The sequence below is a fragment of the Suricata suricatta genome, chromosome 7 (genome assembly GCF_006229205.1).
Source record: "Suricata suricatta isolate VVHF042 chromosome 7, meerkat_22Aug2017_6uvM2_HiC, whole genome shotgun sequence".
In the NCBI taxonomy this organism is placed as follows: Eukaryota; Metazoa; Chordata; class Mammalia; order Carnivora; family Herpestidae; genus Suricata; species Suricata suricatta.
In genome coordinates, this window is record NC_043706.1 from 122744792 (window position 1) to 122761455 (window position 16664).

Sequence of the window (16664 nt, forward strand, 5' to 3'; positions counted from 1 at the left end):
CAGACAATGAAACAATAAATAAAATATATAGTATGTCAGATGACAAGTGCCATGGCGAAACTCAAGGTAGGGATAGGAAGGTCTGTTATATTAAGGTGATTGGGGACGGCCTCACGTTTAGCAACATTTAGCAATGCCTTAAAGAAGATAAAGGGAATGAAATACAGAGATGTTCAGGAAGAGGCAAGAGAAAGTGCAAACCTTTTGTATTAGTAAAGGGGGTCTGTTCAAATTCAGGGTGTAGCAGTGAAGACTGGCTGCATCTGGAGTGGGAGAGATTAGGAGGTGAGGGGGAGGGAAGAGGAGTTCACTGAGAATTGATAGGATTTAAATGCTACTTTTGAAGTATTTCTTTTACTCTAACGGTCAAGGGGAGAAGTAAGGAGACCCATTAGTTTATTGTTAAATAATCAAAGTGAGAAGTAATACTGGCTCAGACCAGATTTGCAGTAGTAGACTCTGAGAAGTGGCTGGACTCTGGATCTATTTTGAATGGAGAGCTACAGGCTCATTGGTAGATTGTAAGAGAAATAGAGGACCCAAAGTGCCTCAGTGGTTTGGGCTTGAACAACTGCAGGAATGGAGCTGCCATTTACAGTAAACATGGAGGGACAGATTTAGTAGGAAAAGATCAGAAGTTGGTGTTGAACTTTGAATGTTTTCAACTATCAGCCATACAAGTGAAATGTTGAGGTGAATTTAAGTGTAGAAGTTCACAAGAGAGAACTGAGCAGAAGATAAAAATTTGGGAGTTGACCGCATAAGGCGATACTTAAAACCATTAGAGTGGATGAGATCCTTCAGGTAAAGTGTAGGAAGAGAAGATGAGAAGTCCAGGGGCACCCTGCCAGGCAAAGAAAACCAGATGACCTTGATAACCAGGAAACCAAGTGAAAGGAGGTTGCAAGGAAGGGGAGGAAGTGCTCAACTTTTCACTCTGATAGAGTCGAGTAAAATGACCTCTAAACTTTGGATTTTGCAAGAGAGAAGTAATCTGTAACCTAGACAAAAGCAAGAACTTGACTGGGTCTGTTCAAGATCAGAATCCAAGAGGAAGAATTGGAGCATTCTTTTTCAAAGTGACTTTTTGGTATGCTCACAGAGAATGTTTTTCATCAGATTTTCCACAGTTCAGTCTAAGAATTTTTGTTATTATTATTATATCTTCATGGGATTCTTACGTGCACCAGGTTTGAGAACCCTTCTGTAGCTTGTGCTTGGTGTTTGTTAATCCTTCTTCAATGTACCAAGTACAAACAATTTAAAAATTAAATGAAACGTCTCCTTACCACTGCTGACTCTAGGGTCCCAGACTTGCAGTTGTCAGTGATTCTCATCAATCCTGTAACAAAACAGGAACCGAAAGGCCAAGGACAAAAGTAAAAGTTCTTTTTGTAATTCCTGTTTCCCAGAAAGGATGTCTAATTAGCCAAAAGGAGTTAAAAGATCTCAAAAATATTGGCATCTTGAAAATTTCCTCTTAAAAATTGTTTTATATCTAGCATTCCTTATTTTAAAGAAAATAAAATTAAAAAGCAAATTCGTTTTGAGTTAACAACTGTCAAAATTTTCTGTGAAGTATTACATGTTACAAGTTCCAGTTTGCAGGGGTGTCTTGAAACAGTGCAGAATTAAAAAAACAAAAGGTTGTATGGATTTATCTGCTCTGGAGAATTTTTTTTAAATGTATTTACTAAAATGAAGCCATTTTAGGTTAGTTTAACATTTTTAAACTTCACATCCTAAGGAAAGAACCCAGTGTGGTATAAGCATGTTTACACTCTTTGTGCTATGATACTAGGAATGAAGGACCCTCCTGAAGTTAATACAACTTAACCCAACTCAGTCTTTAGCATTAAATTATTTCAGGCCAAGAAAAGGCTGTCCTAGTTTTAAAGCTAAAGAAGGCAAATCAAACTTTCTTAAGCACTTTATTCATTTTCTCTCAAAGGGGTCCTCTTTATATATACCAAAGTATAAGCCATATTAATATGCAGTAAATAGCTGACTTTTTAAAGCCAGTTTTCCCGTATTTCATATAATTCCCATCTAAGTTGCAAATTGCAGTGTGTTAATTGTAGCTTATTAGGGCAGCCCTGAAATGAGTGGTTGGCTTCACTGCAAAATAGTGCGACCTGGGTAAGTCATTGACTTTTGTGTTGCCATTTCCTCACATTTATAATAACAGGATTCCAGAATCCTAAGAGAGGAAGGTGAAGAAAGTATTACAGGCTTCAAGTAGTACAGGTGCCACATTTAGTAATGGAAATTATTGCCCAGCTTTCATTTTGGATTCCAAAGTTCAGACCTGTTCTTCCCCAGCACTTAGCATAGTGCTTGACTTGAATAAATGATAAATTATCTGTCCACTTGCTGGTAGTCAGGGAGGTAGATAAGGGAGTAAGCATTTGAACTGAGCCTAAGGGGACTTTTGTCAGAAGAGAAACCATGTTAGAATGGGAAACTAGTGTGAGAAAAGACTGTAGGTGTGACAGACCCTGGGGGAAATAGTACGAAGTAGCCTGAAGCAGTATCCACAATGTGGAAGGCCTTGACTGCCAGGTTAAAGTATTTACATTGATCTAGTCTTAATGTCTCAGAGCCTTGGAGTAACATGTGACCTGTCTAAATTTCAAGGTTATTGTGAGGACCAAGTAAGAGAAAAATGTGTAAGTGATTTACAGCCTGTAAAGTACTGTAAAGATGTTAGTCCATGACTTTACTCTTATCTTGGGTTTATCTTACTTATCCATCTAGTCCCTAATACAGATCTTCCATCCATGGCAAATTTACTTCTTAACCTTCATTCTCTAAACACTTCATTTATTTCTGTTTTTCTAACTTTGCTCATTCTTTTACTTCTCCCCAGGATAATCTTCCTACTACTTTCCGTCTTTAACATCATACCCATCCTGCGAGGTCAAGCCAAAGTACCGCTTACTTTATCAGTTGTCCATTATTATGGATTTATTAAAGCAGCAAGTTTAATGTTTTCCACCTACTGTATTTTTGTAGTCATATTCTACTGTATTTTTAGTTCTGTATCCATAGCAAGATGATCAGCTCTCTAAAAGCAGAAATAACCTATTGACTTGTTTATCTCCCACATTGCCTGTCTGAAGGTCTTAACTAATAGGAATTATTTATGGAGCCTAAAAAATGTTGAGGTTATCTGAGGTTATCTCCCAAATAGGAAGAAATCACTGGAAATTTGAAGTAACTACCTTAGTTAGTGGCTTTCCTAGTATTTAATTATATGGGAACATATTAATATTTAAAATTCTATATGAATCCACATTAACTGAGCTCACCCGCTTACAATATCTGCCAGGACATGGTGTGTAAGTTTATTTGGAGGTGAGAGTAGAGGATTAGTAAGTAGCCCAAGATGAGAGGGAAAGCAGGAGAACAGTGTGTCAGAAAAACCAGGAATAGAAAATGTTTCACAAAGTTTAGAATGGTTTCATCTGCTGCTGAGAGATTTGATAAGATGATGCTTAAAAGTGTCTGTTGGATGTGCCCGTGTGGAGAATGCCGTTGGTGACACTGACTGAGAGCATTCCTTAAGTGAACTAATGACATAAGTGAGGTGGAGGCTGGAACATGCCAGCTCATTGCCATTAAAAGTCATGGCATATTCACATTCTCTGACCTTTTTGTGATGAAATTGAGAACCACACAGAAAAGAAATAAAGAGAAACTTCTTTCTCTCTAGAGTAATTGTGAAGAAGTGACAACTTTAAATGTGGATGCTTCTTTTGAAAAGCTTCTTTGTGAAGCAGAATAAATTATAATCGTACCTGGAAGAAACTGGAAAACAGTGTACAAAAGGCTTTTTAGTAGAATATAAGTATGATACAAATTCAGTACTCTGAGGGTTACGTTTTTCACGTATGTATATACTTATCTGTAATAGTATCTAGATCATAAAATAAGTATCTGTGCTGTGTGCTGTATTTGTACTTATTGGTGACTTAGTAGATCTTTGCAAAAGGCAAATTACAGTTGTTTCCAGCATTTTGAAACTGTGTGTTCTCTCAGACTCTGATGTGCATACAGGTCACCTGTATATAGTGCAGATTCTAATTCAGTAGGTCTGGGAGGTGCTTATAGATTCTGCGTTTCTAACGAGTTCCAGCCCATGAGTATCATAAAGGTCAGTTGGAATATAAAGTAAAAATGACTAACCCATCCAAAATTCTAAAAGATTTTACACTTACAGATTTTTGTCTTAATTTCATAGTGTGTAAGCATGAATTTTAAGGCAGGAAAGAAGAGGCAACTAGCACATTCTTTATTGACGTTTTCAGTTCTTGTAACAACCTCATGAGGTGTCCCTTTCTGAAATTCAGGTAGCAGATTCGGAGCTGGTCAAAGGGCTAAAAGGTCAGATTTCCCTGGCTGTCTGCCTAGTGTCTGTTTGTTTCTTTTAACAACTGCATCATCTTAGTTTTCCTTTTGTTTTCGTAAATGTGTTTTGTAGATTTTTACAGCCTAATTTTTTCTTCTTTGGTGGGAACAGTTGAATCTGTTGGTACTATCTTATACATTTAATTTTGGAGAATTTCATTTTGCCTAGTTCTCCCCTGTCCATTAGAGTTAACACGTTTTGCTGGAAGGACACTCCCACATTTTCATTTCACATCTTTTCTAAAATACAAAATCATAAAAGGTGACTAGGCATGTGTTTTGAGGAAGATAGCTTTTTATGGTCTGTTGAGTGCTAGACAGTTAGTAGAATCCAGTGCGGAAGACGGGGATACTTTGCCATATTCTTTCAGAGACACAACATGCAAAAATGGATTTTATTTCAGAAATACCATATAGGTTATCACAAATATATATTTTCATTGGACTTCTTCACTGCAATCTAATATTGATATAAAAATTTTCCTTCTAGAATGTGAAACACAGAAAGTATGCAAGGTGGAAGGCAACATATATTCATAACTGTTTAAAGAATGGAGAGACCCCTCAAGCAGGGCCTGTTGGAATTGAAGAAGATAATGGTATGTATTTATTTATCTAAGTAAAATGACTTAGTAGAATCATAATTGTTCAGAATATTATTCCTCAAGAGTTTTTGGAAGAAACTATACACTTTGGTTTGTTCCATCAGGTCTAAAATCTGTGAAAATTAATGTGAAATCATAAATTTAGGGAAAGTGAGAGATTAAGGCCAAACTGCTCTAATGTCTGCGTCAGCAAAATGGCCCCCCTCTCCTACCTATAATCAGATTTCATTCCAACATAGAACAGGTAATCCGTTTATAATTTATAAAATATTTCCAAGCCACAAAGGCACTTATTTTTTTTTATATATCTATAGGAGGTAGGGTTTTTGTTGTTGTTGCTGTTGTTTTTTGTTTTTGTTTTTGATTTTGTTTTTGCAGAGGGAAAGATAGTAAATTCACATGGTTCAAAATGTATGAGGATATAAAATATATGAAGTGAATTTCTTATTTCCACCACATCTCTCATTTGCCCAGATTCTACCAAACCCCAAATAAGTATTATTTTTAGTTTTCTGTTTACCTTTCTAGATGATTTTTTTATGAATTTACAAGTATGTAGAAATATATATCCTCTTCCTTTTTTTAAGGTTTTTTTTATTTTTGAGAGAGAATAGGGGAGGGGCAGAGAGAGGAAGACAGAAGATCTGAAGCAGAGCCCATAACAATTGATTTCAAAAGCCGTATGCTAAGTGAAAGCAGCCAAACACAAAAGGCTAAATACCGTATGATTGTATTTATGTAACATCTGAGAGAAGGCAGTGCCTCAGGGACAGAAATCAGGTAAGGGAGGACCTGGGGTGAGGGAGTGGATTTACTACAAAGGAACATGGGAAAGATTTGGGGATGGCAAGAGGAGGTGGTTGCACATTATATGTTTGTCCAAACAGTTTCCCCCAAAAGTAAGAATTCTAGCATATATAAATTTATACTTCAGTAAACCTACCTTTAGAAGACCAACGGGGCTCGGTGGGGGAGACAAGAAACGCTTTGGGTTCTATTTATTATTCAGAGGACTGCTTAGAATGTTACAACACCACTTGGTGAAAAAGGTATACTGCAGTTTTGTATATGATCCTCTGTGTGAATGATTTTGTCACTCGTCCCCTATGAGGGGACGCAAGCTTTCATGCATCATTTCAGGTTAACTTCCTGCTGCACTCTTCCTGCTGCTTCCTGAGGCAGTCTTCCTGCTATGCCCTTATCTAATGTTTTAAACAGTCTTTTTCACACAGAAGTCTTGCAGTTATTTTACATAATAAGTACCTTGCATTCATGTAGTGCCTGAAAGCTTACAGATTATTTTTACAGATCTGAAACCCTCAGCAATCCCTCAGGAATTGTTATTACTATTTTACAAAGGAGGAAGTTGAAGGGTTTGGGCCTAAGGACATAGAACCTCACAGAGAACTAGAACTTAAGTCCTAGCCTGTGTACTCAGAGTCCTGTGTTTTTTACATTCTTCCTTTCCTCCTTTAATATCGACTGTAGTCCGAATGTTTTATGTCAGTACAGTGTTAACAAGAGTCCGTGAGGAAATATCCAAGATCTTCAGGCTACAAAGCAAGAGTTAGCACAGTGTGGCATCAACCTACTTTCCTATTTCTCCCTCCTCAAATGCTCATCTTTCTTTACTTATCTGAATCCTGTCTGTGATATTTTCTCCATTGAATTTCTGCAGAGCTATTTTGTTTATGTATGTAAAGTCTGTATAAAATATGTAGCATTTAATAAAGTATCATAATTTTTGTGAATATTTATAACTTATGGGGCACTTGTTAGGTATTAGGCACTGTGCTAAATATTTTACATGTGTAATTAATTCTCATAGCTTCTGAAGGTAGCTGCACATCTCTGTTCAAGCTCTAATAACTAGTTAATGAAACTCATTATTTGAACCCAAATCTATAATTCTGAAGTCTATACTCTTGTTCTACATTTAAGCAGATGCATTTTATCCTTCAACCAGTTCGACATTAGATACCAAGACTTAATATATACTGGTCTTCCCCATTCAGTGTTACAAGAAAATTTCTAAGTCAAGCCGGTCAACATAATTGTTAATTTAACATTCTCTAGAGAGCATAGCACCAACATTATGAGGAACACTTCTGTGCTTTAGACATGATGTAGAGCCCTAAATTTGGAATGAACTCTCACTTCCCAGGACATACCTTGGTGCTTGGATTTTTTAAATGTAATTTTTTTCATTCATTTTTAAATGTCGCTTGGTCAGCATTAGCTGGGTAACAGGGATTAATAAGAGACATGGTCCTTTACTTACAAGAGCTTATGTCCTCATGGGGAGCAGTAGGTTTAATAAGCAGTCATAATATCTGATAGTAAGTAGTTGTGCTTATTGAGTCTCAAAGCATAAGTTGAATTAAGTCAGGTAAACAAAAAGGAAGGATGAAAAAAGCATCTTCCAAAAGCAACAGGGAGGCAGATTGAGAACTAGTTGGACTATAAATACTGTTTGGGGGAGGAGCATTTTGGGGAATGAATTGGAGAAAGATAATTCTGCATATTGTGAGATGAATCCACTGGCTGTTAGTGACCTAAATTATAAATAACAAAAGCCTGGTTGAGATATTGGCCATGGAGATAAACAGAAGGAAGTGTGATCAATAGAATATGGAATACTTCAGTGACGGAAGAAATTGAAGATGATCCCTAAGTTTCCAGCCTTTCAAAGAAATACAACATGAGCAGGTTTAGTGGAGAAAATTATAAGACACTGAGACGCTCATGTGAGTACTACTTGGAGAAGTCCCAGCTGGCAATTAGATCTTCCAAAGATGGCAGGAGAAAGTTCTGGGCTAAAAGTAGAACTTTGGAGTTGTCAGCCTGAAAGCAAGAGATGAAGCGAAAGTAAAAGGTTGCATCACCCAGGGAGGATGGATAGCTTAAGAACTAAGGCCAGAGATGTAACCTTTCTTCACATTTAGTAATTACATTAAATTGGAAACTGAGGCTGAACCACCTCTATTATCTGATTATGTCTAAGGTGCCTTTTAAACATTATTTGTAGTAAGTTTAATCATGTTATATTTCTCATTACCTTCAAACTTTTGTTTTGAGAGATACTTCTTGTATATGGTCTACATGTATTCTTAAATATACCATGAAAATACCGTTTTTGTTTTAAACGTATTTTACTTTTCAGTAGTATTTCAGATGTGTCATATTAGGTACATCAAAATGCCTAATAAATATTTTTTAGACATCCTTCCAGTTATCAGTGACTTTGCTAATATTAACAGTTTTACTTTTGCCCTTGAAAGTATTACATTCTGATTGTGATCATGATCACTTTTGTTCAGAAATGGTTGTTTTAGGTTCTGTAATACTAACTTAATAGATTAGATGTATATAATTTTTGTTTTGTTTTCCGAAAGTTGGCTTAAGTGGAGCTTGTAATTTCTATTCATTATTTTTATTCAGTTTTTATGGAGCTTCTAGATAGTAGAAAATTGGGAGTTACAGAATGCTAGTAGTAAATCCTTTAAAATATAAAGAATTTTTTCACTGTACGCTTTTTCAAAATAACTTAAAATGCAGCCTGGTGGCATAATCAGTTTTACTGTCATAAACTCTTAACAATATCTGTCAGAAGTGGTTTATGGCTCTGCCAGAGATGATATCTTTAAATCTGAATGTGGAAGAGAAAAGTCTTCCTTAAAACTGATTTTTCTTTTCTCAATATAACATTATATCCTCTTGTGTTCTCAAATTATCTCCTGGCGTAAAAAGTATTATATTTAATAAATGTCTAATTCTCTAGAATTTAATTTCTAGTAAAAACATTTAAAAAATAGACAGCACACCTTAGTTCATTTAGATTAAGAAAAAAGAGAAATATACTTACTCCCAAAAATAGTACTGTATGGAATTAAGCCCATAAAGAAGTCACATGATTAGTACAAAAAGAGTATTCTAGGAAAAGGTTCAACTGAAGAGAATTCTGTTAAGATTCAAACTCTAGGTTCGTTCTCCTGTCCATTTGAATTCGGTATCTGCAAAATGGTATTACTGCTAATTGGTTATTATTAACCTATACTCCAGCAATAAAAGCTAAAGAACATAATTACATATTTCATATTTCTAGTGATTTAAACTTTCTCTCTTTTAGCAAACTCTTAAGGTACAGTTAACCTCAGCCTTTTTTAGCCTTGATAAATATTTGCTGTTAAGACCTGTAGTTGAAGAGTATGAGAGAGATAAAATAAGCTAGTTTCTTCTCATAAATGGCTTATGGCTCTACAAAGGGATATGATTTTACAAATATACATTTTTTGAAGAATTTGAAAATAAATTGGAGATACATTCTTTTACTTCTAAATATTCCAAATATTAAATTTGATCAGTTGATTCAGTAATCTCCTTTGTGGCTTTTTGTCTTTCATCCAAGGTCCAGTGCAGGATCAACCAGTCACATCTAGTTTTCATGTCTCCTTAGTTCCTTTAACCTAGAGTGGTTCTTCAGCCTTTCTAGGTGTTTTTTTAGCCTGACGTTTTTGAAGAGCACAGGCTAGTTAGTTACAGACTGTCCCTCGGGTTGGGTTTGTCTAATGTTGCCTCATAATTAGATTACTGTTATGCATTTTTAGCAGAAGTACCCTAGAATGAGATTGTGTTCTTTACCTCACATTGGAAGTGAAATAATGGTGACATTAATTGATCACTCAGATAATGTGGTATCTTCTGGGCTATTACTCTTTAAAATAATTTTCTCTTTGTTATTAGTAAGTTGTTTGCGGGAGATACTTTGAGACTATGTAAATACCCTATTTTTAATGAAACATTACCCCACCGTCTTTAGCATCTACTGATGATTTTCTAACACCAAGTTGGCATTATACTTTAGGAGTGTTCTGGTCTCCATCTGTGCATTTACTCATTTAATTATTTATGTCAGTATGGGCTCATGAATTTATAGTCTGTGATTATAATCTATTACTATCATTCCTTTTTATGATGGTCAGAATTGTCCCAGATTCATACAGTGGGAGTTTTTCAATCTGGCTCCTGTGTCCTTTCTGTGTTTCTGTCATTCTTGGTGATTTGCACTTCCTTGCTTTCTGACACGTCAGAGTGCGCCGAGTGCATCTAGTTCTTTTTTTTGACCCAACACTAGAATCAGCCTTTTCTTTAAAGAGCTCTTGGTCCTTTTCACTAGAGGATGATATTTAGAAGTCAAGACCCTGGCACCTGGGCATGTGGGCACTAGGTGTTTGCATTGCTGCTGGCATATCATTGCTTCTAGGCCTTCTCCAAACACAGAGCAAGTGGGACACACACAATATTATTTTCATTCCTCAACACTAAGTATCCTAGTTTTCATTAGCTTCAATTTAGTCATTCCTTTATTCATGTCTGGAAAACAAATGATAGAGTCAGAATTGGCAATTTGTAGCACTGTAAAAAAAAAAAGCAAAGATACAAATTAAAGTTTACCTGTTTACTTAGGGTAATTCAGTGACTCGGTGACTTTTGACACACATCCCCCTAAATAACATTTCTGTTACCCCTTTAAAATTACCTCTTACTCTTTCCCAGTCCATTCCTGCCTTGAGAAGCAACTGATTTAGTTTGTGTAATCAAAATTTGGTTTTACCTGACTTAGACCATTGTGTAAATGGAGTCCTACACTTTTCCTTTGCACCCAGCTTCTTTCTCTCAGCATCACATCTGTAAGGTTCATCTCTGTCTTGTGTATGAGTAATCCATTCTTTTTTATGACTGAGTAGTACTTCATTTTGTGGATACCAATAATTTATCCGTTCATCTGCTAACGAATATTATATCTGTTTCTGGTTTGAGGTTATGAAGAATTAAGCTTCTTGACATTTAAATACATGTGGTTTTTGACATACTTCACACTGTGCCTGAACACATGGCATGTATCCCATTGCTCTAGGTCAGTAGTGAGAACAGAATTGCTAGGTTATATATGTTTAACTTTTAAGGAATTCCCAAACCATTTTCTGAAGTCATTGTACTTATACTTTCATCAGCCATGTATTAGAGTTTCTGTTGTTCTATGTCATTGCTAACTAACACTTGGTATTATTAGTATTTTTAAGTTTGGCCATTGTATAGTGGTTCTTCATTGTGATTTAATCTGCATTTTCCCAATGACTAAATGATATTGAACTCTGTTAAATGTGTTTATTAGCTTTTCCTATATCTTTATTGGTAAAGTGTCCTTGAATCTTTTGCCCTTTCTTTTTTGTTGTGGCAAAATCTACAAAAAATTTACCATTTTACTTATTTAATTGTGTGGTTCAGTGGCACTAAATATATTCATATTCTTCAGTTTATCATTACCATGTATCTCCAAAACATCTTTCATCTTTTTAAATTGAAACTCTGTACCCATTAAACTGTAAGTCCCCTTTCCCCTGGGGGTCCCCATCCCCAGGTCACCACCATTCTGTCGTCTGTCTCTGGGAATTTGACTACTCTAGGTACCTCATACTTGTGGAATCATAAAGTATCTGTCCTTTTGTGACGGGCTTATTTAGTTTACTGTAATGTATTCAAGGTTCATCCATGTTATAGAATGTTTTGGAATTTCACTCCAAAGGCTGAATAATACTCCTTTGTGTGCATGTACACGTTGTATTTATTCATCTATTGGTGTACATTGTGCTTGTTTCCACATTTTGGTGGTTGGGAATGATGCATGAACATTAGTATACTTGCCTGTTTTTAATGGATTGTCATTTTATTATTGATTTTTTAATAAATTATGAACAGAAGTCCTTTGTCGCATACGTTTTACAGTATTTACTCCCAGTCTGTTGCTTACCTTGTTCTTTTAACTGTCTTTTAATTACCAAGAAACTTTCATCCTGATGAAGTATAATTTATCATTTTAAAAAATTTATGGCTGTTTCTTGTGTCCTGCGAAGACTTTATTTCTTCCTCAAAAATTATTTTATGTATATTTAGTCTTGAAGATGTGTCGTTTGAGCTTTTACTTTTAGGCTTGTGAGAGACCTTAAATTTTTTTGTGCGTGTGGTGTGAGGTAGGCATTCAGGATTTTTTTCCCCCGTGAGGGTATCCTGTTATTTCATCACCACTTGTTATAGATTGTCAGAAATTTAGTTAAATATGTGTGATTCTATTTCTAGATTCTGTTTAATTACATTGATATGTATATTTTTTTGTTTATGCTAATAGCACACTGCCTTCTGACTTTTTATAGTAAATCTTGAGGTCAGATGGCATAAATCCTCCAACTCTTCTCTTATCAAAATGCTCTTAGCTGTTCTGTGGCATTTGAGTTCCACATAAATTTTAAAGTAGGTTTTTTTCAGTTTCTATTAAAAAAAAAAGACTGCTGGAATTAGGATTGATATTACATTGAATTTATAGATCAATTTAGAGAGAATTGATACCTTAACAAAGCTGAGTCTTTAATTACATGAATATGGTACATCTTTCCATTTATTAAGCCTGCATTAACTTCTATAGCAGTATTTTGTATTTTTTCAGAGTATATTTTTGTACCTACTAATTTCCAAGAAATTTGTTTTTTCATTCTCTTGTTCTAATATGAAATACAATTAATTTTTGTCTAATGATGTTGTATCAGGCCACCTTGCTAAATTTACCTGTTAGTTCGGTGGTTTGCTTTGTAGGAGTTTCTGTGTAGGTAATCATGTTATCTGTAGGGAGAGACAGTTTTGCTTCTTTCTTTCCAATCTTTATGGTTTTTCTTTCTTTTTCTTGTTTGTTGCACCAGCAATGATATTTCTGTGCGTGGTTTTGTTTTGTTTTGTTTATGGCCCTTTCTTATCTAAGGAATTCCCCGCATCCCACCCCACCCTGTCTCACTCTGGGAACTGATAAGTTTTGTCTGAAATGGAGGTTAAACTTTACCAAATGCTTTTTAAGCATTTGTTGAAATTATCATATGGTTTTTCTTTCTTTACTCTGTCAATTTGTGTGACATTGATTTTTCAAACAATAAATCAATTCTGCACTCCTTGGTAAACTCCATTTGGTCGTGATATGTAGTATCCTTATAATATATGGCTGGGTTTGGTCCTCACACTAAGAATCTTTGTACATGTGTTCAAGTTTATGAGGTTTTGCTATCGGAGTTATTCTAGCCTCATAAAATAAGTTGACAGTGATTCCTATTCCTGTTTCCTGAATGTGTTTGCCTAAGATTGGTATTATCTCTTACTTAAATGTTTGCTAGAATTTGCCACTTTATCTAGGCTAGGCATTTTCTTTAGAGAATGTTTTTTGCTATGAGTTCAATTTCTTCAATGGATATACAGCTATTCAGATCATTTCTTTCTTCTTAGGTGAGTTTTGGTAATTTGTGTCTGTGTTTCATTAACAATAGTCATACAGACATTGAAAGGATAATGACATTTCCTTTAGGATGTGTAATTCATTGGCTTTATATTTCCTTTCTGTCCTCATTATCCTTTTAAATCTGAAGAATATGTATTGATAGTGCCTCTTTAGTTACTAATATTTGTAATATCCGTTTCTTCTTTTTCTAATCTGGTTATTTTTTAGTTTTTTTCTTGTCTTAATATCTTTATTTTATGTTTGCTCTTCTATTATTTTTTTCCTTCTTTGTACTTGAGGTTTAATTTTCTTATAGTTTTTATTTTGTAGATTTTTTAGAGAAAATGTAGACTTTTTATTTGAAGCCTTTCTTCTTATTAAAATAAGCATTTAAAGCATCAGTTTCCTTCCCTCTGGGGACTGATTTAATGGCATCTCACATATTTTGATACCATTTAATTCAAAATAATTTATTTCCTTTGTGACTTCTTCGTTGAGAGATAGATCATTTAGGAATACATTGTTTAATTTAAAAATATTTGGGGCTTTTCTTATTGATTTCCAAATCAATTCTCTTTTGGTCGGGGAACATTGCAAGATTTCAGTATATCAGAGTTTATTAAGACTTATTTCATGGTCCAGAATATGATCTGTCTTGGTGACTATGCTACTTGTATTTGAAAAAAATATATTCTGCGTTTGTTTGTTGTGGTAGCCCGTGAATGTGAGTCATAGGAGCCTATTAAAATTTCAACTGTGGGTATTTTACTAGTTATATCAGCTTTTGTTTCATTTTTATTAAACACATACACCTTTATAATTGTTTAAATTTTTTTTGACGACTTGACCTTTTTATCATTATGAAACATCTCCTTGTAGCTCTGCTAATATTCTTTGAAATGAATTCTATTTTGTCTATTATTAGAATTTATCCACTTCAGCTTTTATCTGCTTAGTATTTACATTGTATATCTATTTTCATTTAGTACAAATATATGTGAGTCTTAAAGAATATAGGGTTTTGTTTATTCATTTTTAATTTTTTTCTTTTAATTTTGAGACAGAGAAAGAGCGAGCAAGCGAGAGGGGAGGGACAGAGAAAGAGGGAAAGAGAGAATCCGTAGAGGACTCTAAACTAATAGCTCAGGGCATGACTCAGGGCTCGAACTCACAAACCGTGGGATCATGACCTGAGCTGAAACCAAAACGTCGTAGAGCACTTAACTGACCGAGTCACTCAGGCACATCCCCCCGCCCCGCTGCTTTTTTTTTTTTTTTGGCTGTCACCATCAGCGTTCAAAATAATGTTTGGTTCCTTTAATTTAATGTAATGTGGTTATTGCTGTAGGTAGATTTAAGCCTATTATTTTTACCATTTGTTCTCCTTTAGTCCACCTGTTCTTGTCCCTCGTAGAGTTTCTTTTCTCTGGTGAGTTTTTCTTCTTTCATTCATTATGACTACATTTTTTTTCTGTGATTTTGAACATATTTATAGTACCTTTAATTTTTTTTGTTTTTTACTAATTTTGATATATGGGCCATTTGTGGGTCTATTTCTATGAACTCTCTTTTTTTTCTTGACTCTGGTCACATTTTCTTCCTCCCTCCCACCCATATTTCTATTAATTTTTATTATTGATCACATCATGTAGCTCCTTTGCATTTTACTATCTTCCCCTGCAAGTTCTTGCTTATTGTTTTAATAGGCAGTTAACCTGCCTGAACTCAAACAGTGGCCTTTCTTTCAGCTTAAAGGCTGGTGCAGGCCCCTCAAGAGTCTTCCTGGGCTGTGCATGCATAATTCAGGGTCATACAGAGCCATTTGAAGGCTCACTTCTCCGGCTCACTCTTTTGCTCAGACTGTTGAGTACCTGCAGGTGAAAAGCCACATGAGAGCAAACCTTGCCTGGTGAGATTTCCTCTCCCAGGGGCCGTCTTCACTTTAGTTTCTGCCAGCTTTGTCACTTTCTAGTGCCTTTAAAACACTGGATGGAGGGGTCCCTTCCATTCAGTTAGGATGAATAAATGTTACAGTCCTCTGATAGAGAAAATTATCTTAGTGTATATAAAGTATAAATACATCTACACGGTTACTTAGTAACATGTATCTCAGAGTAGGTAGATTTTTTGGTTGCTTAAAATTATCTACATTGGATATATAATGTGGTTATAATCAGACAAAAAGGTTATTTAAAAAGTTGATAGGAAATAAATTGATTTCTGAAATGTTACTTTAGCTTGCATTTCAAATTACTAAGAGTCCCAAAAGTGGCTATTTGTCTTTTTTTTTTTTCATGTTTGTTTATGAGAGAGAGAGAGAGAGAGAGCGAGCATGGGCAGTGGGAGGGGCAGAAAGAGAAGCCGACAGAGGATCTGAAGCAGGCTCTGTGCTGCCACCAGAGAACCTGATGTGGGGCTCAAAGCCATGAGCTGAGCCAAAGTCCGAGCTTAACTGACTTAGCCATCCTGGCGCCCCGCTAATTGTCCTTTTTAAATAGACTATACAACACTTAATTGTCTCAAGGTAGTTATCAAATTCAGCTAATAATGTAGTATATTTTAAGTCCATATCTCAAAACTTCTCAACACAAGTCTCTTACTACTCCTTTCTGTGCAGGTAGCTCAATGTGAAATTTCATTGCTTTGTTTTTGTTGATTAATCTAATACCTGACCAACAAACACACAGGTAATCATTTTATAGCTGGTTTAAGCAACAAATACTGAGTAAAAGGCAGCTGTCAGAAAAATAAAGTTCTTATCGATAGCATTAAATGTGACACGTTTTACCAAAAGTATCCTGTTTAAAGAGCTGAGTTTAAGGAAAATTGATTTTTAAGAAAAAATACTATATGCAATGATTTTATATAGTTATAAAAAGTATTAACCTAAAAAAAGTGACAATCATATTGTCCGGCACAATTAAGTGTTTCAAAAAAGATAACAGTTAAAACTAGTATTTTAAGAGATAAACCTGCTATCGACTGCATTAAATAGAATTGCAGCTGAAGGTCTGTCATATCTGTGTAGCAAAATAAGAATATTTGGCATATTTATTTCGAAATACCTGATTTCACTTCACACGTATATTACGTAATAGATGTCGAAGACACGGAAGACGCTGGAGCAGCGCCCCTGCCCACGCCGCCGCCCCCGGCGTCGTCCTCCGCCTCCGACCCCGGCAGCTTCTCGGGGGTCCAGATCCCGCCCGGGGCGCACGCGCCCGCCAACACGCCCGCCGAAGTGCCGCCCAGCGCAGGTGAGCGTTCAAAACGCCTTTCCTCAGTAAGAACCGCACTGGTGCTCGTGTTTATGCCTCACAATGAAGGTCATGAGA

General features: G+C 35.5%; 1 protein-coding gene across 2 annotated transcripts in view; it reads left to right on the forward strand.

The window, feature by feature from the left end:
* VTA1 (vesicle trafficking 1) overlaps positions 1–16664 on the forward strand; it is a 67403-nt gene that overhangs the window by 39828 nt on the left and 10911 nt on the right. For both annotated transcript variants that reach the window (XM_029944440.1, XM_029944441.1), the window contains 2 exons: positions 4901–5009; positions 16428–16586. In XM_029944440.1, the coding sequence (XP_029800300.1) occupies positions 4901–5009; positions 16428–16586 (268 nt within the window). The remainder of the gene's footprint in view (positions 1–4900; positions 5010–16427; positions 16587–16664) is intronic.